Below are 26,021 nucleotides of genomic sequence, written 5' to 3' on the forward strand. Positions count from 1 at the left end.
GGGACCACCCCTAACGTTCCCAATATTCCAATGGTTACCTTTCACCTATAGTTGATAAGATACTGCCCAAAAACAAACTTGAAAGGAACAGAGCATTAATCTGAACTTGGGGTGAAGATGCCTGGAACAGAGCACAACGTATTTAAAAAAGTCATAGAAATTTGCTCTTGAACGTAACTCGTTTTGCAACCCCTTTTGTTCTTATTGCCCCACGTCGATTCTTGTGTGAATGTTGGTTAGTGTCAATGCAGTTGCCAATTCCTCACGCAATTATTGGTAGAGAGAGAGAGAGAGAGAGAGAGAAGGTTTTGAGTGTTGCTTGCATGAAACAAGCTAGACAGGAAGGGGGACATGGATAAGCTATGTTAGGAGAAAATTCCATAGTCAATGCTATCACCTTTCTGCTTCTCGTTTTCCTCCTTTGTTCTCTTCTTGGAGCTTCTCCATATCTTGGAAGAAGCACCACAAAATGATTGTCACTGTACCAGTTTTGCTTTCTCTTGTAGCTAGAAAATCTACCATATCAAAGTGGGGACCAAGCCCTTGCTGCTTCTTTCTTGTCTTCACTACCAGACTTTCCGGTTTCCATCCCTGCACTTTGACACAAACAAAAGACCAGCTCTTAACAAATGAGGATGGGTCTTGATAGATAGATAGATGGATGATTCTCCACCATTGAAAGCAATGTCAAGAAATTTGATACCTTAGAACAAGGACATGCTAAATGTTACTATTCATCAGGTAGCTTTGGACAAAGAATTCTTCATCCTTTCATAACTTCGGATAAGGACATGCTCATTTTCTTACACATTCTATAGGTGGTTTTGACAAAGATTTCCAGTCCATTCTCTTTTTCTATAATCTTATATGATGGAAATTTGGATGTATTGAACAATCTTTGGTGCATAATTACCATCAGACATTAGTGGTCAAAAGCAACTTTATGCTTTTTGGTTGAGATCTTGGACAAGATATATAACACGAGTCATCAAGCTAGTGAGAGATGGCAATCTTATGAACAAATACCGTTCCTCTTTGCACATTTCCCAACGAAACAAGCAAAGGTTACACAAAGACAGCTTGGATAGGGGGACCAAAAACATTTATATACCTTGCATGTTGGAAATATCGGCCATATGTCGTTGTTCTTACCACTGAAAACCTGGCAAGGCTTACGACTCCTTGCAAGCTGACGGTTTATGCCATATTTTGTCTGTGATTCCTGCGTTAGGAGTCTCGCAGATTAGTTACTAAAGCAGAGGACAATTGAGTGTATACGTATACGTAAAATTATTCATAATAAATACAATCAATTTAATTATTGTCAATTTGATCAATTTGAACCAATCTTAATTTTGTACCACCAACTAGAAGCAATTCCTCTCAATGTGTCACCCTCATTGCTGTTCTTGTTATAATTGTCATGTGACAAACTCAACAGGGAAAAGATACCTGTGCTCCGTTTTTGCTAGAGCTCAATTTTGGATTGTAAGCTTCCGAATTTGTCTTATGACAAGCAAGACAAATGATTCAGAACTTATGTCCCGAAGTCCTAATCATTTGGTTGTTGCCTTGTTCGTTCTAAAAACACCAAAGTTCGTCTAAAGTTACTAAATTTCTATAACATGTTTTCTAAACAGTTCAATCATATAGTTATCTCGACCGGTCATCTTACTGATTTTCTGATCAATAATCGGTCAACTTACTGATTTTCTAGTTGATGCTTAGACTGGTTCAATTTTGGTTGGCGAGGTCCAATGTTAGTGGCCCACAACTTGTTTCATAGCACTAAGACGATTGGTCGTCTTACTGATTTTTTACTTACAGATTTTCTGGTTGATGCTTGGCTGGCTCAACTTTGGTTTGCAAGGCCCAATGTTAGTGGCCCACAACTTGTTTCATAACACTCAAACCATCAGTCATCTTACAAATTTTCTGGTTGATATTTGGCTGGCTTAACTTTGGTTGGCAAGGTCCAATGTTAGTAGCCCACAACTTGTTTTATAGGTGGAAGGGTGGTCGATGCTTAGGTTGTCTCAACTTTGATTGGCAAGGCCCAATGTTAATGATCCACAACTTATATTATAGCACTCAGACGATCGGTCATCTTATTGATTTTATTTTCTGATCGGCATCTTAATGAGTTTTTGGTCGAAAGTTTGGCTAGCTCAACTTTATAAGGCCCAATGTTAATAGCCCACAGCTTGGTTCATAGCTGGAAGGGTAAAAAGAGAAAATTGTCTGGTTGGCAAGGCCCAATACAACTTAACGTGTTTCACAAGTGGAAGGGTAAAAGGAGAATATTATCTGATTTGCAAGGCCCAATGATGTTAAGGGAGACAACTTGTTTCATAGGTGGAAGGGTCTTTCGTGGCGAGGCCCAATATAAGTGGCCCACTACTTGTATCATAGGGTGGAAGGGTAAAAACGATAAAGTTGTCAGAAGTGGGATTTGAACCCACGCCCTCTTTCGAAGACCAGAACTTGAGTCTGGCGCCTTAGACCACTCGGCCATCCTGACAATTTTATTATTCTTCTCACATTAACCTATTTTGGACCTTATTTTAACTTCCAATCGTTTTAATTCCGGCATCTTCCCAACATTTCGACGTTCGGTACTTCAATCTGCTAGGGTTTGGAAGCTGTTTAATATGTCATTTCGGTTTTAGTCTTTTCAATACTTCACAAAGTCCATAATTTAATATGTCAGTTGATTTCCTTTCTGTTTGAAGAAAATTTCTAGTTTATCCTCTTAAGAAGTCTAGGATCTTTATTAAAAAACTGATTCAATTTTTTAATTTCTCTTATTTTCCGACTGAATTAATTTATTAATCATTGTAGCAATGAATCCATTCCACTTTCAACCAGCACCGCCTCCGCCTTGGTTCCCAATGTTACCGCCGGCAGCACCAAATTCGAGTACATTTTGGGAGACCAGAAATGTGCGTGATCGGCTTAGAGAATTGCAAGATACTCTCAATCTTGCCAATGCAATGTACGTTAGTTCTGGTTTTAGGGTGTATCAATAGTATGCTTTTCAATTTCTGTAACTGTGATAAAATTCGATGGTCCTATAGGCAGAAGGAGCTGGAGATACTGACGATGATAAAAAATGGGTCAACTGACCCTTCTGTTTCTGAGTTCTTGAAGTATCTAGAAGATAGGAGGATTGATTTGGATACTCAAGAATCAATTTCTATGGAAGCGGCAAATTCTTTGATGTCAAAGCTTAGAGCTCAGTTGGAGCCCTTTAGATATGTTGTGGACGAAGCAAGCCCGTGGGAGGAGAAATCAGCAGCAGCTAGACTGGCGAATAAAATCAACAAGTCTAAAAGGAATAAGCTTTGGAGGAAAAGAAAGCGGAAACGAATTGCAGAAATGCTATCAAAGGTTGTTTTGCTTGGATTCTCGTAGTAAGGTTTCTCCTCACGCTGCTTTTTGCTCTTGGCCTGTGTTGGAAATGGCTAATTTCTTTCTTGTTGTTATGAATCCTAGGAGCGTGAGCGATTTGACCAAGCTGATAGAGAAGCTGATGAGTGGAGAGCTAGGGAGATTGCCAAGGACATTGCAAGCCGCAAGGTACTGAGATTTTTGTGTTTCAGGCAGGGTTTTTTGCTGCGAGCCTACCAATGATTTTCATTGATTTTTCCATTAGGTGCTAAGAACTCCAAACTCTTTCTTTTTTTCATTGTTGTAAACTGGTTTTTATTTAGTAATGACTGAGGTAAGTTGATTTCCAGGTGGAAAAGATGAAGGAAATAGCAAAGCTTAAAGCCAAGGAAGAAAAAATGAGACTAGAATCTGAGGTAATGGCTTTGCAAAATGTTCTGGCAACTTTCTTTCTTTCTTTTTGTTTCTGGTTCAGGAAAACTAAATTAATTTATGATTTGAAATTGTTGATAACTTTCTAGACCTGTCAAACTGTTTTAGACAATGCTTCATTTGTACAATATTTACTACATCTATGAGTAGCTAAAGCATAAAAAGTATGCTAAGTGTTCAAACGTACTAACATGTCTGATATGATATGACGCTGTTTGCTCCTCATCATCAATACGATTAGTTTCTTTTTCTCTTTGCTGTTAGTTTGTTCTTTAGTGTGTAGTCTTCAATGTGATAGCAGCATGGCAGTTTGATAGCAAAAACCTCCTTGATTCTTCTCCTATGTACTTTTGGTGCAATACCTTTTCTAGATTATCTCTCAATTTGTCTTTGCTTGCTAGGGTAACATTAGAAAAATGCTAATTTTAGGGGTTTCTTTTGTTTCCTTTCTTTCTTTCTTTTTTTTTTTTTTTGAGCTATTTTCTCTGCATTCCTTTTTGCCCACTCTTATAGTATGTTTTATATGTCAAGCTTGAGCTAGTTTTGATTGTGGAAAAGCTGCAAGAATTGCGCTCCATCAGGATCCAGAAATTGAAGAAACAAGGTACTATAACAAAAATATACCGGCTTTAAGTTGTCACATTGAATTACCTATTGTGACTTGTGATTGGATTATTTGTTTTTTTTTTCTAGTTCTTTGTTCAACCAATATGAGGTTGCTACTCTGTAATATTGACTTTAGCTGCAAAAAACAGCAACTGATATGCAGGTTTAATATAGATGCTCTCATTTTATTTCTTCTGTAGGTAAATGTGTGCATGTCAGTGTGTAAGTTCAGATTCATGCACTTTATATCTTACTGATTAAGATTGAGAATGAATACCTTCACAAAATCTATCCGCACAGAAAGATTGACTTGCACATGCAAAAACCCTTAGCTTTTCCATGATTAAATAAGGAGATCTGCTGTGTGTGCATCAGAGAGTTCTTGTATATCTATAATATCAACGGATTATACTGTATTTGATTCTACTGAAATTTTAAGGTTGCTTCCAACTTGTGCAGGCCACTTTCTCCCAGAGGAGGATGACAAGTTTCTTGAGAAAGTTCGAGCTGCAGTTGAGGAAGAGGAGAGACAAGCTTTGGCAGCAGCTGATACAGATGCTGCAAAAGATGCCATTGCAACTGCCGAGGAAACTAGGAAGGCCACTCAGAATCAAAAACCCCTCTCAAAGGATCCAATTAGCGATCAACTTGAAGACAAGGAGAGCAAAGACCAAAAAACACCAAATGAGGATGAAAAGGACTCTAGTACAGTAACTGATAAGGAGTCTGGCCAAAATACATCGGAAGGGCATGGTTATGGAGGGGCATATGATTCTTTGGCCAATTTACCAATTGAGTTCTATCACTATTATCATGGCAGCAATACAGATATGGGCACGCTTATTGAGGTATGTTCATCTACTTTTCTTCAAAGTCTGGATTCCTTGCTGCATAGAACTATGTTTTTCTTTCAAGCAGTGTATATGGTTGCCAGTAATTGCTGGCAGTTTGTCTATTCCATGACCATGAGTGGTGTAAGTTTGATGGCTGATGCATATACAAGTATCTGTATTCAGCTGCATTTTCATAATAATCTCCTCTTATTGAATCTTCACGTGCAGGTTAGAAGGACATGGGATGCTTATATCAGACCGGGAGGAAGGTAGGATAGCTACCCTTTTCTGCAATGCTCTTCATTAGTCATGAATGTTTCTATACTTGATGCATTATTTCAATTGCATTTCAACTAAATTTTCTGCACTTGGAATTGATGGATGTAGAAATGAAAGAGAAAAGGATATCGGCATTAAAAGTCTAACCCCATTTCCACTTCATTATTAGCATCATAATTACTGTCAATTTCAGCACCACCACTTTAACCTGTCCCTTTCCTCAATATGCCCTCATGGTAAACTTCTATAGTGCTATTTGATGCTGCATTAGAAAGACCAACTTGCATGACACTAGACTGCTAGCGAGCAACATTAAGCATAAGAGCAATTGAGCATTGACTAATTCTATAGAACTTGACTGCAGCCGCATACCAGGCCACTGGGTTCAGCCACCACCTCCAGCTGACGAGATATGGGCATCCTACCTGGTGAGGCCTGAATGACCCCTTATTGGACTGCAAAGTTGAGAGGGATGGTAATATGGCTGTTGTATCGACCCATGTATAGGCATTTTTTCTTCTAAAGTTACATAGATATAATCACAGCAGCTATTTCAAACTTCACAATATGGAAATCAGAAAGTTCGTTTTTCTTTTTCCAGTTTTTGTACCCATTTTTAGTCATAAATAAATGCAGCTTAGGTTGGTGTGATGTTTCATGTTTCTTAGGAGCTGAAATATTTTACTCCAACTTGTTGACTGATAACTTACATCGGAGCATAATTGAAATTAGTTGTATATTTAATTTCCAAATCGCAAGGTTTCCTTTATATTGTCTATGATCTGTTGCTTTTCTGCACCGTCTTCATTCTCCAACTAGTTCAACCCTTTTTTCAATTGCTCCACTTTAAAGATCTCTCCTCTTGGAAAATTCAAGGCAAAAGCACTAGACTTTATAAAGAAATTAGAAAGAAGGCAGAAGAAAGAGTCTAGCGGTAGAGAATTGGATGTTGCCGAGGGTTCCAGACGCTCCAAAAATGGACTAATTGGGCATCCTACGATTCGGCTAAATTCATTTGCGAAGGCATTTTTGTTTCATCGTTAGAGAAGTCTCAAATCATAGAGCACTCACCTCCCTGCTGGGACCTTCGCCATTTTAACTAAAAATATTCCCATATTTGCCTAGTAAAAAAAAATGTTCGAAAATCAGACCCCGAATGATAAACCGAACCGAAAAATGGAGGTTGGTTCGGATGATCCAGTTCCAATATCGATTTCCGAAGGCAAACTTGGATCAAAGTGCATTGTTTTCGCACTCCATCCATAGGTCCTTCGTTTCTCCGACCAGAAAAATTAAAAACATTGTTTGCAAGCAAATAGACAGAGACAGACAACAATGGTATAAATCGAAAAGCTGGTAGAAAAGCATGCTCAGTGAATACGAACCAGAAAACCAAGGATTCATCTTGCAGACTAGTCATGAAACTACTCTACAATCGATTTCCTTTTCACTGTTATCTTCATCGCATCTATCCAAAACTTTTAATTGAAAAAAAAAATACAAAATGGAGACGTGTAGAAATTAACGGGAGAAGGAGAGATAATGAAACAGATGAGGGAAAGGAGATTGACGCCAACTCGCCGACACGAGCTCAAACCCTAGACAGCGTGACGGCGGCTGCAGGTGGGTCGTTCAGTCGGTATATATAGCGAGCTGGATATTCATCATGCCTACATAGAAGCCTGCTGCCCGCTAACTGTAGCTGCGGGCCCCTGGCCCAATGATGTATGTCAAAAAGGCAAATGTAAAATTTAGCAAGGCAGTTCAAAAAATAATGATTCAAATAAAATACATAAAATTTGTAACTATTATTTATTTCTACTCTTTGAATATTAAATTACGAATTTCGATTTTTTAGTACGACTACTCTCTTTGTGTAATTACATTATTACCTTTTCTTATCACTCTTCAAAGTTTTAATTTCTTATCACAAATGGTAATGTTATCAAATTAATCCGAACATTCAAAGTAAAAAACATGATAAAAATAATTCTTTTATCTATTATTATAGGGGTCTTAGTAATTAATTATTCGAAACTCCAATGTAATGGTTTCAAGCTCAAATCTAAAACAAGGGATCTAAGATTTATACGATTAAAAATAATATCTCACTCTACATATAATTCGATAACAAATAAATTTTAATTTGAAAAAAAACATTTGTTTCTATGTAAATATTTTTCAATTACATGAAAAAATGAACAACGTTAGAGAGGTACTAATTGAGCTAGTTAATTCTTATGTCATCAATTAGATTTAATTCAAAGATTCAAAGACAAAAAGGACTGATATTTAAGTAAATATTTTAGGTTAAGAATATAGTCATCTATCAAATTACGTAGTCATTAGTATAGTAATAATTGTTCCTTTTGATTACAGGCCCGCTTTTTATTTGAGAAATGAGAATGTAACTTTCTTTGCATTTACGGCATCATTAACCAATTCCCAAATACATTTAAAAATTCACATTTTCTTTTAAAAGCAAATTTCACATTTTATATAATTAGAAGAAAGATGGTGACGGCGGAATTTTTTTTTACTTGACATAATAGTAATAATATTTCAAAAAATTATTAAACTATTTTAAATAAAATTTTTATTATATTTTTATATTTTATTTTAAACTAAATAAACTCTTATAATTAACAATTAACTAACTTTTAATAACCCAAATAATATTTATCATTATATGAATATATAACGTTGGTGTGGTACTAATGTAGAAAATAAAATATTATATAATCATGTTTATCATGTCATATTAATACATTAAGTAACATAACATATGATATGTCAAAATGTGGCCTGATATAAAAAAAAAGTGATGTTTTTATTAAGAATAAGTTGTTAAATGTTAATTAATTTATTTAATTTAAAATAAAATATAAAAATTTAATTAAATATAATAAAAAATTTAAATTTTAAAAAAATAATCTAAGAACTTTTTTAATATTAGATCCTAGAAAAAGACGGTTACTGTAATGTCACCACCTTTTGCATAACTAAGAGTCGGAAGTCGAAACGGGCCACAAACCAAAGTACCCGTTTCATAATCCGCCAAATTTGATCTGAACTAGTACTATTTTGCAAAGAAAGTATACATTAATAAACCTTCCTTACAAACTAAAATTACTCTTTTTTCCCTTTTTGTCAGATCTACCTGCGAAAACTTAAATGCTCAATATTTAATCTTCTTTGCCACGCTATCCCGTACAATTTATTTGTTTGCCCTAATTTCATCAAAGAAAATCTCAGGTATTTGCAAAACCCTCTTATTTTTCATCTGTACAAATTTGATTACGGGAACTTTGGAAGATGTGGAGTTCGATTGCGAATTTGAAAGAGAACTTGAATAAGATCGCGCTTGATGTGCACGACGATGACGATGAAGAACTCGAGATCTATGGTTCGGGGAATGGAGACCATTCGCCATTCTTCGATAGACGGAATTCTAATAGATTTGCCCACTCAAAGCCCGTTTCCCTCTCTCCGGTCGCAAATGGAATTGATTCGCCATTTAATTTCGAGGTACTATTGCATTTAATTTTCGTGCTTGAATTTTTAATTAATTTGTTGTTTCTGATTTCACGGAGCATTGTGTAGGTTCATATTTATTAGTCGACAGTTTGGGGAGTGAGTTTGATATCTTTGACCTAGGGGATCAGTGAATTGTGGTTATTAATTGAGGATTTTACTGTTGATCTTTGATTAGGGATTTATCACATTTGATAGTTTGAGTAGGTACTTTTCTTTTCTGAGCAATCTGGAATTAGGCTTTGTGAAATATAGCTTGAGCGTGAAACTAACCTATATTTTGAGTTGTTTATTTTGCATTGGCTATTATTTCTCTGTGTAGAAGACCAGGTGGAAGATCCAAAATTTTGACTAGATAAATTCAGTTTCTAAAAAATCGATTGTTTTATTTCCTTATACTATTTATTGCGTATATGTATCTTGGTGAAGTTTGAAGTTTGATAACGCAAAATAGTGCTGAGGTATTTCATCAAGGATCTTTACAGTGAATGCATGGAACTTTTATTTCATGATTGTGAGTCTAAGAAGCTTTAGAGTAACATGTGTCATGGGGATTGGTCTTGATGTTGATTGAGAGCCTCTAGAACCCAAGTAACCAGGTTTAATCTTTTTTAGTTTTGTAATTTTCATATTTGAGTGATTAATCTAATTGAGCTTTGTACTATGGTCTATATAATATTTGAAGAGTAAGTGGTTTGGGATTGAAACTTAACCAATTTTGGGTCCTGCCAAGCACCTCCTTTGGTGTCAACACTGAATTCTGACTGACTTTTGACTGAGTCAGTTGTGGGCACGATTTTTTCCTGTTCAACATCAGGGATGCTACTTTACTAGTTGGTATGGCATTTCTGGTGTAGTTGGGGTATTCCAGCCTTCATGCATGATAACTAAACTGTCTTATCATTATTTTTTTGTAGATTGAAAGATACAGAGCAGAAATTAAGAAGCTTCAGGAATCCGAGGCAGAAATTAAGGCTTTATCAGTCAATTATGCTGCTTTGTTAAAAGAAAAAGAGGTACCTGATGGCTGCTTCATTTTTTATGTATTGTTTGATTTATTTTGTTTTTGCTATGGATCGGTATAAATGCCTTGAGCTAACTTAGTAGTTATAATTATGACTATTGATATCTAAGATGGCAATAAGGCATGATGTGATTGTAGTTCTTTTAGTGAATGCCCGGGATTGGTCTAAAATTCAAATCTTATAGACAATAATAATGCAAATAGTTGAAATCGTTATTCAATTATCATATTTAGGTATCATGATGCATTACTTATTGTAATGAAGCATTTTGATTTATCAACAATTTTACTATTAAATTTAACAAATACTTGACTTATGGTACTTCATTTCATGCTTAAATAGTAAATAATTTTTAAAATTGCATTAAAATATTAATTTATCAGTTAGTACTACATAACGCCTTGGAGGGATGTTTGGATTAGTGGGAGCCATATAAAATTAATAAATAGTGAATGTGGCAGTTTTCCTTTGTGATACATCCTGAGAAGTTGTTGTTGCATTTTTAATTGCGTTCTTGTTTTACCTGTTTCATTTTTTGCAAATGTTTTAATTACTTATTCTACTACATAGTTCATACTGGTTTTAACTTACATGGCTATTTAAGAATTGGGTTTTAGAAATGTCACATGTTGATCCTTTGCTTGTTTGATAACTTTATGTTGAAAGCCACAGGATGGGCATAAATAGTTTATACTTATTGATGTTAGATTGGTTGTTTTACTTGCAAATACTTGTGCTCATCACTTAAATCAGACCTTCAGCTAAATTATATTTTTTATGGGGTTTTCCAAACTCCAAAGTTCTGGGATGTTAGCTGAAGAGGATTATGAAGTGTCAGATTATGTGTTACATCTAATATCATGCTCGGAGCATCAGTATCCCAATTTTTATGAATCATGATTGCTTCTTGAAGTCATGTGATATACTGGCAGGTTTGCTAATCTCAGAGGCATTTTATTATTAAATCTTTGCATCTGAATGATTTTAGGTCTGATAGAAGTATTGATATATTATTGTTTGTGTGTTTTTTCTCATTATTACTTAACTTTAGATTTTACATTGTCTATTGGCTTAATGTTCTTTCTCACTACTCATCTAACATCCCATTTTCCAGGAGCAAATTTCCAGACTGAACCAAGAGAATGGCTCATTGAAACAAAATTTGAATGTGACAAATGCAGCTCTGAGTGCAGCTAGAAGTGAAAGTTCCAAAGTATCAAGTAATGGAATTAATGCACTCAAGGTAGTTTCTAGAGTCTCAGTTAGAGTTGTTGTCTGAGATTTAATGGTTTGTTGAGAAATTGTGGAATTAATGCAATAGGTTCTTCAATACTAAATCATCTGTAGTTTCATGTAATAATTTACTTTTAAGCTAACAAATTGTGTGCCACTGAGTGTGCTGTTTCTGATGTTGTTTGTGCTGTAATTATTTTGCATGAAGCAGATGTAGGTAGATAAATGATTTCATTTTATTATGTTTTCATACCTTTGGCAACTTCCCAAGACGTAGACATCCATAAAAACTTGAATAATGAATATAGAGATGAGATCTTTGTCTTAGAATGAGAAATTGGTTCTTTACTTCTTATAACTTTCTGGTCTTGACGTTTATACTTTTATGAAACGAGTTGGCTAGAGTACTTGGATAGTCTGGGTGCTCAATTTAGTGACACACACGGTACTAATTGTTGGACTTTCTTGTTACTGTTGTACTGGAACATGCATTGACTTTTACTTCATATGTTGTTACATAGAGTGTGTCTTGAATTATGATTCTGCTGCCACCAAGTCAGAAGTAACAGGCAACCTTAATGTGCATGTCTCTATGTTAAAATTGGTTATTGGCTGATTGACTTTGGAAATTTATGCAGGGAAGTAGTGATCAGTCACCTAACCGACAGCATAGATCAACAAGCCTAGTAAAAAATTGTTATGCTGGAAACCAAATGTCCAATGGGCTTAGCTCTAAACACGATGAGAAAGAAAAGGTAATTGAACTGTTTTTATTGTAATAGGTGGCATTATTAGGCTGTTTGGATATAATTGGTGTACACCTGGTGCATGCCTCCCCACCCTTCTGCATTTTTATTTATTCCCCTCTTTTTAGGGGATGATACACCCTTTTGTATTTATTTTGTCCATTATATTCCATTATAAAAACTTATTCCGCTGTACTTCTCTATGTTTGTTTGGATAATGAGTGAACTTGACAGAAAGATTTATAAATGCCTTCTAGGAGCTTGCAGATCTGCTGGAAGAGAAAAATAGGTCCCTGGAGGCAGTTCAAGCTAGTCACGAATCACAAATAAAGCAATTCAATATGGAACTTGAGAAAGAACGTGATAAATTAGCTAATGTACAGATAAGATTACATGGTATATTTGTACACCTGGAAGACCCAATTATGAAACTTGCAATGTTACCCATCCCATTGTCAAACAAAGGAAAACTCATCTTTTCTTTTTCTTTTTATATAAAATTTTCAGAGGAGCGCAAGTTAAATGAGTCTTTCCAGGAGGAGCTTAAGTTGCTGAAATCAGACAAAGATAAAGTAAGCTTCTGAATTGGTTTGAGTTGATAGATGTTATCGTTGATTTGGCTGTATAAAGTAACTTTTAACCCTAATTTTTTTCCCCTTTGGATAAAAACCTAATGGTTATTTTTAGTTATTTTGAATTAGATCATTTTATTTCCACCCATTTAGGTAGTTCTCATAGATGTGTACATTTAATCATCAATGAGACTGATGACGAGTTTTATGTGCTTTGTATTGCTTCCTGGCATTATCATGTTTCCAATAGTATAATCATGTTGCTGTATTTCTGTTTCTGTATTTTTAGCATCAGTCCTGGTATTAGGGCGTTCCTTAAAATTAGTACGCTTTTATGGATGTTTTACGTGATGGTTGTTACATGTCTACTAATTTTTTTTTGCTCTAGACATGTCTACTAATTTATTAGTTCGTTAGTGGTTGTTACTTTATGTGATTGTGTTCTTCATTTGAATAGTATTTGGGAAGGTAGAAAATCATTTTGATCCATGTAAGTTAAAATGCCATTTTGGGTTCTTCATTTGTTCCATGCCTAAAAGAATCATGTATAAGCTCTTCTCTTTATTTTTCTTGCATTTGTGAGTTTTATTGTCAAATATTCTTAATCTATTTAGCATTGACAGAGCGTCACAGAGTTGAGCAAAATACGCAATGAATTGAATGAAAAAATAATAGAAATAAGACGTTTGCAAATGGAGTTGAATAGACGGGAGAATGATAGTGCAGACGATACACTGGAGAATTTGAGAAGGGTGATTGCCACCTTGGAGAAGGAAAACACTCATCTAAAGGTAGATACTTGCTTGCCTGTTAAATTTGTTGCCATTTAAAAGAAGGTGTCATCGAGGGATGAAAAAATATGTTGCTCTTTTATATTTAATATCCTGAATTCACTTCCATTTATACCCTTTCATAGAAGGAGAAGAATGAACTGGAGGCTGCCCTGGAAATTAGCAAGAAATCCTTAACTGGCAAGATTCATCCCGATGCTGCAGAGACTCTGGTAATATTCAAGTTGCTTGAGTGGGCTGTATACTATGCTGGTTTTTTTTTTTTAGTTGGTTTTGGTGTGCGTGTGCCCACCTGTGTTACATTGGCAAAATTGATTCATGTAGAAATTGGTTATTGTTGTTATTTTGTGTGAGTGTATGTTGTGGAAAGAGTCATATTTTCTTTCTAAGTAACTATAGAGTGGTGGGTGTTCGATTTTATCAATGTTTTTCATATGTATCTTCTTTGCACCAGGATATAGATTCCTCAGGATGTTTTCCTGGAAAGAAAGAAATGGAATTATCATTGCAGAAATTGGAAGATGATCTGAAGGAAACATGCCGTGAAAGGGATAAGGCTTTGCAAGAATTGACTCGTCTTAAGCAGCATTTGTTAGAAAAGGTTGCAGGTCCCTGAAATTTTATGGAATTTTTGGTGAAAATTTAACCTTATTCATCTTCAAGTTTCACTTTTAATGGCAGCTGTCAAATTGTTTAGTATAGAGCATATATTGTTCTTCTTGACCAATTGATATTACAATCACTTAGTAGAGTCTTTGATCTTTGCAAGATATACCTTGTTACTGTACCAAATTCAGCAATGGGGGGAAAAATAGAAAAGAAGAATTCTGACACCTGATTTTTCTATGGTAGAGATTCTAGTCTTTATTTTATAGCTACTATGTTGATGTTATATTTTGCAACAGATTTATGTGGATGAGTATGTTTGCTGAGAAAAAATAATGGTAGCGTAGTTGCCTGACTTTAAGCTTTCTTTAGGACCATATTTAACTTTCTGTTTCCTGTGCTAGATTCTATGAGGATCCTCAATCCTGTATGTTATAAGTAAATATAATTTCTTATAATTTCTGCAGTCAAAATTGAAGATGGTTTCCTTGCTGCAATATTTTCTAGGAATCTGAAGAATCGGAAAAAATGGATGAAGATAGCAAAATTATTGAAGAACTTCATGAGAGCAACGAATATCAAAGAGCTCAAATTGCGCATTTAGAGAAAGCCCTGAAGCTGGCAATGGCAAATCAGGAGGAAGTTAAGATGATGAACAACAATGAAATTCAGAAGTCAAAGGAAATCATTGATGATCTGAATCAGAAACTTGCAAACTGTATGAGAACAATAGATCTAAAAAATGTTGAACTTCTAAATCTTCAAACTGCACTTGGTCAGTACTATGCTGAAATTGAAGCTAAGGTAAGTAAATTTTTAGTATTGTAGCAACTTTCTCAAAGGAGTTGGCCCAAATAAAACTTTAGTCTTTTAATGCTTATGTTATTTTATCATAGGAACATTTGGAGCGAGATTTGGCCCTGGCAAGAGAGGAATCAGCTAAACTTTCTGGTCTTCTGAAAGTATGGTCCTCCCTCCTTTACTTGATCATATATGCTTTCTCATTGTGCGTTTTTATTCAGTGGATGGCACATTTGTGTGTCTATGCAACTCAATGCGTGTCTAAATGTCTTATTATTAATAGGATTATTTTTAAGTGTTTTTGAATGGAGAGATTTTACTTATGTAACTTTTTCCTGTGTCCGAGTTTCTCCATATTACCATGCAACTGTAGTTGCATACAAAGTTTAGGGATGTGGTTTATATGACAAAATGTAAATAAGGCTCAGGAAGGGGTCACATCTTTATATAACTTGAAACTTAATGACAAGGAATCACTTGTGCAATCTTTTCCAGAGTGGGCTATGATTCCACATCAAATTGTTTGCAATGTGCTTCTTTGTCAATGCTGTCATTATGCTCCATAGAAGTTATTAACCTTTGCCAGCCCTTAGCAGGGTCCAGGAAGGGATGATCATGAAGTGGTTTGCATCTGAAGGCATGGACCCCTCAAAGTTAAAATCCCCTTCCTAGTTTTTTATTCAATTGGTATAACACCTAAATTAGCTTTCAAACTTTACAGAAAAATGGAAATAAGCGCTCAATCTTTTATTGCATCGAACTAAGACTATGAACTCTTATTTCATTATAAATATGCCCATTAAATCTGAAAATGAGTGAGTAAAGTCCAATTACCAAAGTTATTTAAATAGCAATAGCATTCCCTTAAGATTTATTGTCCAGCTCGTCCAAGAAGATTTTAATGGAATATGGAATATTCCATGATGTCAAGGTTCTTATTCCAGTAAAATAGAAGTTCATAACCTTAATTCTATGTAATAAAAGATCTAGGCTTATTTCTATTTTTGGTAAAGTTTGAGGGCTTATTTCAGTATTATTACTTATTTAATTTTGTTTTATTATGAAATCACACATTTTTCAGCTTAACGATGGGCCTAGATTTGTTTGCTTGCATGTGATCCCTTGGGAAGTATATTAGCATTTTAATTTTGAAGATATAATTTAAATTTGTTGGAATTCAATGATGGGCGGGTTGAAATCTATCTATAAAGTGAACTACTGAGTTTTGTGTAGGTATTTTGAGTTGGCATGTGGAGCTGGAAACTTATTAAAAATATTGTAATTGTTTTTTCATACGTGAAAGCAAGCATACAGTTCAAAATCAGTGGAATATGTAATTGAACTTTGAACAATGCTAAGTAGAACTTTTGAGTTTAAAGGTCCAAATTTGCAAAATCAAACCAACCATTTCTGGATTTTGGAAAATATGGTTGAGAAGAAATTTAATATGGTGAAAATAATATGGAATTATTCCAAGATTTGTTTAGCTTAGGTAGGATATTCCTTTTTTTTTTTTTTTGAAGATTAGGTAGGTTATTCTTGCATCCTTGTTAATTGCTTCTTTTTGACATTCATGGATTCAGTAAAAAATGGGCTTACTTATGAGTTTTATTTTATATTAGATATTTGCTTTCTTTCCTGAGTTCTAATGTGGAAAAGCATGTGTCTCAAGGTCAAAGAGCTTTTCCCTGCTTTTCCTTTCTGATCATCTTTGCATTCTCCAGGATGCAGACGAACGTGCAGAGTTATTAAAGAGGGAAAAGGAAGAAATTCTGGTGAAGCTTTCGCAAACTGAAAGAATGCTAGCAGAAGGGAAAGCCAGAGTCAACAAGCTTGAGGAAGACAATGGAAAACTAAGGCGTGCTCTTGAGCAGAGCATGACAAGGCTTAACAGAATGTCTATGGACTCTGATTATCTTGTTGACAGGTTAGCCTGTTTAAGTATTGAATAACAGTCTTACTATGAGGAGTTGTCTACATGTTAGAACTGGATGTATGCATATGAATATTTGCTATCTGTTTTCTTTTCTTCTTTGATGTTTGGGATGGGAGCTTTCTTTTCTCTTGATGGACATATGAAACCCCTTTTGGTAGTAGGTGCATCATCTGCATTAAATTAAATGGCATGCTATGCCATCTTAAAGAAATTTCTTTATCAATAAAATAGTCTACCTTCAAAGAAAAGTAAGCCTTCAATGAAGGTCAACCTCATGGAGTACTTTGGGCCATGAAGGGTGGGGTGAATTTTCAGAACTGAGATTTATCATTGCTGCAACAGTTGGTCTTCAAAACCAGCTTAACCAGGATCACTGCTGTTTACTGATGCCAACTTCTTCTGCCACTTGGATATGTTTGATTAATTACATTCTTTTTTTTTCTAATGTGATTTTTGTGTCATTGGATTATTGAATATTACTTATTTTGAGTTTGAAACTGATGTTCTTCATTGAGTGTTTATGTTCTTTGAACAATTAGAATGTTAATAATGCGACTTAATTTTCTGGCAGGCGTATTGTGATCAAACTACTTGTGACCTACTTCCAGAGAAACCACAGCAAAGAGGTATGTTGAGTAACAAAAACTAGAAAATGAATCTTCTCTACTCATATCCATTTGTGTACTAGTATTGATGATCAAACAAAGTAGGATAGCGTACATTATTTGCTGCACTGACCTCAGGTGCACTCCTGATGCTGGAATAATAATTGCTTCTGGGTTAAAATAGATGTCCTCTCCTGCACCTTACAAACATTCATATGAATTCTAGGTTTTGGATCTTATGGTTCGGATGCTGGGGTTCTCAGATGAAGATAAGCAGAGGATAGGTGTTGCTCAACAAGGTACTGGTAAAGGTGTTGTTCGGGGTGTTTTGGGTCTACCTGGTCGTTTGGTTGGTGGCATCTTGGGCGGAAGTTCCACTGATGTACATGCAAATATGGCTTCCGATAACCAGGTAACTTTTTTCACCTTGTTCAGAAAACTTATGGTTCAATTCTCTGCACAAATCATATTTCTTACTTAGCTGCCCTGATCTTTTCTGAAGAGGTAGTTGAAATTTGGTTTTTCTTTACATGTATTGCTTCAGAGCACGTTTCAATGTATATAGCATTAGGACCTAACGAATCAACCAGTAGGATCTGAAACCCATTGCATTTGTCACTATCTATGACATGCAAGTCACATGGTATCAAGGTTACCCCAAATTAATTAATTTTATTTTGGTGTCTGGAGTGGGCATGTCTGTTAGTGCTGGCAATCTGTCTTCCCTTGTAAACCGCAATGCCCCCACCTTTTCTCTCCCTTCTTAACATTTATGTTTTCCACTTTTAGGAGGTACTCTTACGCTCCACAGTCACCTAATGTTCATACTGCTTAACAGATTACTACCTCTAGCAATCTTAATTTTGCTTTTCTTCAGAAAATTTTGCAACTAAGCCTGGAATTTAGCTTGTAAGTATTGGCAATATATGGTTGTAAATTACTTGTGTCCCCAAGCAAAGGAATACGGAAAGGAAGGAATAATAAATACAAAGCTCTCTGTTCACTTGAACTGTTATGCATCTTGTCTTCCGTTAGAAGACAGTCTCTTATCTCTTTAATACAGTGATGGTACCAGAATCTAGAACTTGGGAGAGGCCAGAGTGAAGAATTAGAGAGGGTAAAACCTTACTCAACCCAATTCACTGAAAATGCCAATGTTCCAAACCGTAAATGTAGCTCAGCTCCGACCATCAATGTAGCTCCACCTCAATTTTCCAACTTTGGAATAGGGTTTACCCTTTTTGTATCTAACCTCTGCTTAGAATCAGGACAAGTAAAAATCTGAGTCTCAAGCATCTTTTTTCTCCTCAGTCTATTGCAGATCTGTGGGTTGATTTTCTGCTCAAGGAAACTGAAGAAAGAGAAAAGAGGGAGTCTGCAGAAGATGCTAGTAGATCCAAGGAAAACCTTCATGGAAGAAGTCCAGATGCTACCGGAACTAGTCCATCTGTGCCTAACCAAAGGACTACAACCGCTGGTTCTGGATTCTCTAGGTCTAGTTTCTCTCCAAGCCAAAACTCAGGCCCCGTACCCCCACAAGGAAATTTTCGGCAATTTGAACATTCCGATTCTGAATTCTCAACTGTTCCTCTCACGTCATCAGAGAGTAGTTCTCGTCTATCAAGACTACTCCCAAAATACTGAAAAGAGTATTTCTTGCTTTGATGATGTAATTATTCAAAGGTATAGTATCTTTGTTGATGTTGTAGCCATGATGAAATTCACTCCGATCAATTCTTTCATACTTGAAATGAGAAGAAATCCTTCCATTGTTCATTGTTTCTTGCTTATATGCCCAATATATTTGAAAATGGATTTGGGTGACCGATAAACTGGTTAATGACAATAAAGGAAATCTCGTTTTTGTCATTTTTATTTCCATTTTGGATACTCTTCTGATTTCTTTAACCTCTGCTCACTTTGGCAAAAGATACTGCACATGATCTATTGTTCATCACTTCGGCGCAAGAAATACACTGCATTGGCCCAAGAAGAGGAAGATGACTCTTCTATATTTACTAAGCAAGAAAGCTACCCATCATTCTGGGAAAGAAAATCTCCAGGCATTGCATTTAAGCTGTATGGATCTATGTTTTTGAAGTACAAAAGAAGGCACGGCTCCCGACATAACTGCCATGGCAAATATCAAATTCTGGGATTCCCAATATTACACAGGTTTAAGCAACTGGAAACCATTATGACGACTATTTCCCAAGACTTAGAAATTTATCTTTTTGCTCAAATAGATGAATGTATCAGGAAACGTAAAACATCCCCCAAACCATACTAATTAGGAAATAACACATGCTGCAACAGCACAAAATCAGGCAGCAACCATATATATAAAAAGCTGATTGTTATCCAAATGAAACAAAGTTATATAATAAAATCATCACCTTATGGTATCTGCAAGCTTGGCCTATTGCTAACAATGATTGCCTTTACTGATGATATTTTGAATTGCAAACCAAAACATTTGTGAACAGTTGATTTGAGGAAGAAATACCTCTAGCTAATGTTAAAAGAGAACAAAACCACACTCTGGAAACACCAGAACTACCCAAATGTTGCTGCAGACTAAACATCTGGGCCTTCTAAACCTTCTTGGTCTTCAGGGGACCTTTGGGAATTTTACTTAGAACCTTGGCATCAAAAACTGCATATTGCTTTTTGATCTCAATCATTGCCTTCTCTGCACACGGGTCAACCTTGTCCTCATACTTCTCATACAAAACGAGCACCGTATGCAGCAACACAAAAGCTGATTTCCATATAAAAGATTAATAAAAATTCAGTATGACATTATATAAAAAATAAATTAGCACTAACAACAAGTGAAGAGTGTCATTACATATGTAGAACAAGGTCAAGAAGTTGCACCAACTCCCCACAATTGACAGGACCCAGAAAGCAGCTATAACCTGAAATCCAAAACATGTTTGGCATTCTTTCAATTGGTGGAAATATAAGCGATTCTCCCAATCAAAGTGAAACTCAAGATGAAGCATTCATAAAATCGCCATAGACATAAGATAAACACACACCATAAGAAACTTCTTCAAATTTCTTCCAGATGCAATATCTCGCAGCAGCTTCAATGCCTGGTTAAGTTCAAAAGTCAGGGCAGCGGCAACTTGGAGGAATGGCTCCTCTGGCAAATGAACTTCTGGGATGCGAGGTGGAGATCTATAAAGACAAAGGGTCAGGGTATAGTCTTCAAGAAATCATACAATATCTTTCAATTAATAACCAATTAAACTAAACCTCCTGCAGAGACTCCAAAACTTACTTGTGGATGAAGGTATGGGCATTGGACCACAGGAACATAAGTGCAAGAGAGAGAATGGATATGTGACAGACTAGAGTAAGTAGGTTATATTCGATCAATTCAAAAAGGACCCAGATTGCGGTTGCTCCACCAAGCACGCCAGCTGAAATCTTTTTGTTCCTCCACAAGAACACATCAGCAGCTGCACCAAATCATCACCAACAAAATAAAATGGAATGAGCCAACCATCAGCATCTAACACTAACAAGAATCATTGATCTACAACCTGAAAGGACAAGACTTTTTTTTCTCTTTTCACTGTTCCCTATACACTAATGTGCTTAGATGAGTAGATCATTTTACTTTTATATAGCCAAATTCGAAAATGTTATGCTTTTTTCTATTCCCCAGAATGCAAAAAGTGAAAGGCAACAGCAAAAGACCCCAAATATTAAAGTTTCAAGGTGCTGTTGATAGCTTGATTCTTAAGCAAAGTAGCAACGAGTTTTTAAAGAGAAATGAAAGTTTGAAGATTCACTTTCATATTTTCACGAGTGAAAAGAAGAATCAATAAATCCAGACAAGGGGACTCAAGCCATGAACTTTCTTCGGACCAAACAGATCATAAAGCATAAGATACAGATCAATCCATTAATCTTCCATCAAAGTTATCTTTTTCATCATTGTAAAAGTAACTGCATTATATCTTCTACTCACATTTCCATCAAATCTACAAACAAAATAAATTAAAAAACATAAAAGCCTGATCTCATAAAAGAAAAAAAAAAATGAAATGAGAGTTCGAAGTTCGTACGTTTTCCACCACCAAGAACATGGTGAACGGGTCTCTCTCTTCCAAACAACCGATAAATCTTAGCCTTAACGGGGGAAGGGGAAGCCGGTTTCTCATGATCCGAATCCGAATCTGAAGACGACGATGAATCATGGCCGTGAATCTTCCCGCTGATCTTCTCCATCACCGACTCCACCGTCGATTGCTTACTCTCCGATTCCTCCGCCATTTCTAAAAAATAAATACGAACCAATACCCTTAAAAAAAGGATTATCTGTCTCCGATTGTTACGGTGTCCCAAAAAGTATCGGAGTGAGTGTGAGTGTGAGTAGGGTTTTATGATGGGTATATATAACCGTAGATGAGATGAGCCTGAGTCTGAGCCTAATGTTTGGAGCCGAAGCTGGTGGTTTGGAGAGAATTTGAAATCTAAAAGGATGACGGCGTTAGATTTGACGGGGTTACGTGGTGTGGGGTCCAGAAATTGGATTCTAATGAAGGGAACGTGGAGGCAGCGAAGGGACGGTGCGGCGTTTCAAAAAGTTCACCCAAATAGGACACGTGGCAATGAATTAATGGGATGATGGGTGGCATGGACGGCTATCTCTTTTCAGTGGTCGCTTCGGGTTACCATCAGTGGGCTCCACGTTTGCTTAGCATGAAGGGTTATGCTTTTCCACTTTTATAATTTCTTTTCTATTTTTTTAAATCAATAGAATTCTTTTTCATTTATCGATATTTTATGAGATTTAAACTCAATTCAGAATCTACAAAACCCACATTTATGAGGGTGTTGAACCTCATAATATTATTATTTTTAATTACATTGTTTTTATTTTAACAAGATTTTTTTATCCTGTTGTTTAAATAGAAAAAAGATATATTAATTAATGAGTCACATATTTGAATGTTAATGTTTTTTCTTTTAATTTTAGGTTAAGCTCAAGTAAAAATGAACATAAGTACATATATTAAAGTATCCTCTACTTTAAAAAAAACAGAGTTATGTGCAAATCAATTGAAAGATAGTATTAAATTACATCTTCATATTTTGAAAAAACATTTGAGAATCGGAAACGAAATTGGTAACATGCGGCATCCAGAATGGACTGGCATTTGGGAGAAGGTCATTCATTAGTCAAATCGGAATTTGGATCACATATTGACAGTGTTGTAATCCTTGGAGGCTTTGGGATGGGAAAAGGAAGAGTCTTTTTACAAGCATGGGGCTCAGGATGGGAAAAATGGAAGATTCACGTCCGAAACATTGAATGGTCCCCTGTCCAAAACAATTCGTATGGTAGTTCCATGGATGGTTCTGTTTCATCTGTTTCGGTGGGCCGACTCCATTTTTATAAGCTTTGGGCCTTTGGATGTCCAAAAATCTCTCTCAACACCCGTAGTCACAATCAGCAAAGAACAGGACAGCCTAATGAAAATTGAGATGCTTCATAGCTCAATCATATGCCTTCTTCTTCTCGATGGATTAATTGTTTCTCCATCTGTACGGAAATTTAAACCTCTCTAGGCTTTTAGTCTAAATGTGTAGCAATGCTCAATACAAACTAATATAGCAGAGACCAGAATGTCTTCAACTCTACCAGAATTCAGAAATTGCTTAGTACTTCTAGATTGGCGGCTAGAAACATTATGGCAAGAAACAAAAATTTTTCAATTCTGGATAGAAACTTCTGCCTGGATTCTAAAATGAAAACTATGATGAACCACATGGCTATATAGATATGTATAATGAACAGAACAGTATATTACTTCAATGTATACGCTCATCGGAATGGCCTTGGCGGCTTCTCAAGTACAGCAGAAAAGAACACCTCTCGATCATCTTTATCTCGCTTTGGAACAACAACCCATTTGTGTTTTCTGTACCTTAGCACCTTGAAGGCTTCCAAGTAATCTTCCAGGTCTTCTTTCAAACAGAAAAAACTGTCAATCCAGAGCAAACCTCCTGGTCTCAAAACTCTATCCCAGTCAAACAACACAAAGTCAAGGAGTACCAAATCAATCCAACCGTCAAGAAATCTCGTCGTGTGTATCAAATCCAGGGTGTTGTCGAAGAGCGGGAGGCGCTGATTTATAGTCAAATAAAGAGGGACTAGTCCTCGAAGAGCTATCATCTCATTAAAGGGAGCCCCGAGGTTGATTGTTGCTGAAACTATCGTGACATTGAACTCCCTCATCCTAGCTGCAAAAGTCCCGGTTCCTACACTGAAATCCAAACCAATTCTAATCTCCCCAGGCTTAATATCCAGCACTTCAGGTATCAAAAAATCTGCTGTCAAGTTTGTTTCAGGGTCTACATCCACTGGTTTAATCCATCTGGGCATCTCATGGTCTGAAAGATTAAAGCAATCTGCACATTTGAAGAATCCCTTCCGAGTAGCATTGTTTGCCAGACAAGTGAAGTTCTTGCATCTGTATCCACTCCATCGAACATTGCGATCATCAGGAAGCTTCCACAAGGACTCGGTTATGGGGAATGGCTGGATGTAGAGCTGCGGCGCTCTTGCAAAGCACCTCCTTCTTGGTAACGGATCGCAACCATGAACCATTAGTTTCTGAGCTAGTTTCCAATCGTCATTGCAGATTTCACCAACATCATAATCCATGTACTCTTCAAGCTCTCTCTTCATGGCAAAACAAGCGTGACCAATGCTTGTGAATGTGCCATTAGCTCCCATGAAGTTTTGTTTTCCTAATCTGTTTGGCTTGATCCTGACATACTTTCGAATCTCTTCAATCAGAAAGTAGTCCGCAGGCTCATCAGATTGTTGACTCGGTTTAACCAGGGGATGGACGCCCTTGTTTTCAATGTTCTGCTGTCTAGTTGATGTAAAAGATGCCTGAACCGAGTCAAGTAGACCAAGAATATCAGCAAGAAAAGCACTGTGTCTGAGCAAGATTTCTGATGATGACGACTCTTTTGACATGTCTCTCAACTCATTCAGTTCTTGTCGGATTTTTTTAACTACAGCCTCAACATTTACACTCACTTCACTTTCACCTCTACGTGGATTCTCAAGGTTTACATGATTGCAGAAGGAATCAGTAACAAGGGGAGATCTAATAGAGTAAGATCTAGACAAGGTAGCAACAGAAACGAGAAGAGCACAAGCACCCAGTATAAAGATAGTCCTGTGAACACTTTTCCATACTCCCAACTTCCCGAGGCCATTTAGCTTTGGCATCTTTATCTTGTTGGGACTGAGAAGTATCATCTCCAATCGCAATGAAATCTAACAAATAAAAGGGGCCAACGGCGTCGTTACAGCAAGAAATCAGAAAATGCTTACCGTACAAGCAATTATGCCAATTGAAAAAGATGAAAAGCAAAGTAAACGAAACTAGAGAATTCCTGAAACTTGAAAATGAAGGTGAATTTGACCAAGGCCACATTACTAGGGATAAGAGTTGACGAAAGCGAGATCGAAGGTTTTGAGCTTGGGGCACATGGCTCCTATTTTAAATTTTCATTGAGGTTTGAGCTTCTAGGAAGGCATTGAACAACGCTGCAATAGCTATTCAACGGCCCCCGAGATTTTAGATCATTCTGTCCTAACACTCACATGCCGATCCCACGTTATTGAACATCAATCTCCAAGTTCAGATAGTAACTTCCAATCTCGTACAATTTCCGCATCTTTCTGTAAAGATGAATTTTGCGAATGAGGAAACACTGGCTATGGCTCCAGAGTACCAAGTCTGGACAGAGCAAGGATTGTATGAAAGTGTTAAAATCCTCCTAGATCCACAAATCAACCTATTAAAGTCTCCCACTTGCTTGAAAACCTAGTAATATTTTGCCCTAGGATTCAGCAAAATAGTTTTAATCAAATTAATATAATAATCTTTCTCATCACGAGGAAAGAGTGACCAAAAATGTCAAGAACGAGCAAGGCTAACCTCAATGACCAGGATAATTTGAGGCCATTGAGATTTGAGAGCCTACAAATTCAGGAGGCAACACCCAATACTCGCGTTAACACAAGCATAAAATATCTTTAGAATTTGTACAGTATCACCCCATCAATTCGCCGCAATTCAGAACCCAAAAATATTAAAGTCGTATTCTTAGGTTAGTTTAGGTTTTTCCGTTCTTTCTCGGCGTGGGAACCCAGTACTAACAATCTGAAACTAGGAAGTTTTGGAGAATAACAGAGGCTATCTTTAGTTTCCTTTGTTGGGTCTCTGCTTTTCCAGGCAGACAGCTTTATCTTCAATAATCATTTTAGGCTGATTACTCCAGGAGGAGCCTTCGCTAACAAGTGACAATCAAGATGGTAACATTTAAAAAGAATGAAAGAAGGAATATAAGCAACACTACCACAGAAACGACAGAAGAGAGAGTTCTGCAAAGCAACAGAAGCTTCTCTACCGTCTATGTAAAGAAACCCAAGCAGAAACTGAGAGCTTGATGAATAGCGAAGTACATGACAAAGAAAAAGTACGAAAAGAAAGGTGTAGTAACTACGAGGAACAAGTTCATCTGAATCTGTACCAGTACTTCAATTTAACAGAATTGGGAAAATGAACTGAGATTCATTCTTGTCAAC

The 26,021-nt window shown here is 36.3% G+C and overlaps 4 protein-coding genes and 2 non-coding genes across 7 annotated transcripts; 2 read left to right on the forward strand and 4 right to left on the reverse strand.

Moving 5' to 3' along the window:
• Positions 1-2,437: 2,437 nt before the first annotated feature.
• On the reverse strand, positions 2,438-2,521 carry TRNAL-CAA (transfer RNA leucine (anticodon CAA)). Its single transcript has one exon. It is a non-coding gene; the product is annotated as a tRNA-Leu (tRNA).
• Positions 2,522-2,597: 76 nt separating this feature from the next.
• On the forward strand, positions 2,598-6,309 carry LOC18614059 (U11/U12 small nuclear ribonucleoprotein). The gene is made up of 9 exons (XM_007051620.3): positions 2,598-2,705; positions 2,842-2,995; positions 3,078-3,390; positions 3,496-3,579; positions 3,741-3,806; positions 4,354-4,426; positions 4,888-5,276; positions 5,490-5,530; positions 5,905-6,309. The coding sequence occupies exons 2-9, from the start codon at positions 2,844-2,846 to the stop codon at positions 5,981-5,983; spliced, it is 1,197 nt and encodes a 398-aa protein (XP_007051682.1). The 5' UTR covers positions 2,598-2,705; positions 2,842-2,843; the 3' UTR covers positions 5,984-6,309.
• Positions 6,310-6,482: 173 nt separating this feature from the next.
• On the reverse strand, positions 6,483-6,633 carry LOC148764806 (small nucleolar RNA snoR145). The gene has a single exon (XR_016024366.1). It is a non-coding gene; the product is annotated as a small nucleolar RNA snoR145 (small nucleolar RNA).
• Positions 6,634-8,568: 1,935 nt separating this feature from the next.
• GC4 (golgin Putative 4) lies at positions 8,569-19,165 on the forward strand. 2 transcript variants are annotated; one of them, XM_007051625.3, is made up of 15 exons: positions 8,570-9,068; positions 9,992-10,090; positions 11,214-11,342; positions 11,971-12,087; positions 12,336-12,474; positions 12,586-12,650; positions 13,274-13,441; positions 13,567-13,653; positions 13,896-14,042; positions 14,555-14,851; positions 14,944-15,009; positions 16,573-16,775; positions 17,356-17,410; positions 17,616-17,801; positions 18,701-19,165. In XM_007051625.3, exons 1-15 carry the CDS (start codon positions 8,856-8,858, stop codon positions 19,031-19,033), a joined length of 2,304 nt encoding a protein of 767 aa, XP_007051687.3. In that variant the 5' UTR covers positions 8,570-8,855; the 3' UTR covers positions 19,034-19,165. The 2 variants fall into 2 exon arrangements, with proteins under 2 accessions (XP_088661041.1, XP_007051687.3); XM_088804915.1 differs by having other exon boundaries at positions 8,569-9,068; positions 12,336-12,650.
• Positions 19,166-19,679: 514 nt separating this feature from the next.
• Positions 19,680-21,784, reverse strand: LOC18614062 (Reticulon family protein). The gene is made up of 5 exons (XM_007051627.3): positions 21,472-21,784; positions 20,679-20,859; positions 20,434-20,575; positions 20,241-20,310; positions 19,680-20,150 (listed from the first exon to the last, which is right to left on the reverse strand). The coding sequence occupies exons 1-5, from the start codon at positions 21,677-21,679 to the stop codon at positions 19,984-19,986; spliced, it is 768 nt and encodes a 255-aa protein (XP_007051689.3). The 5' UTR covers positions 21,680-21,784; the 3' UTR covers positions 19,680-19,983.
• A 753-nt stretch (positions 21,785-22,537) lies between these two features.
• LOC18614063 (S-adenosyl-L-methionine-dependent methyltransferases superfamily protein) lies at positions 22,538-26,015 on the reverse strand. Its single transcript, XM_018114372.2, has one exon. It carries the CDS (start codon positions 24,684-24,686, stop codon positions 23,235-23,237), a length of 1,452 nt encoding a protein of 483 aa, XP_017969861.2. The 5' UTR covers positions 24,687-26,015; the 3' UTR covers positions 22,538-23,234.
• Positions 26,016-26,021: the final 6 nt, after the last annotated feature.

This window comes from Theobroma cacao, chromosome 1 (genome assembly GCF_053813885.1).
Source record: "Theobroma cacao isolate CCN51 chromosome 1, ASM5381388v1, whole genome shotgun sequence".
NCBI lineage: Eukaryota > Viridiplantae > Streptophyta > Magnoliopsida > Malvales > Malvaceae > Theobroma > Theobroma cacao.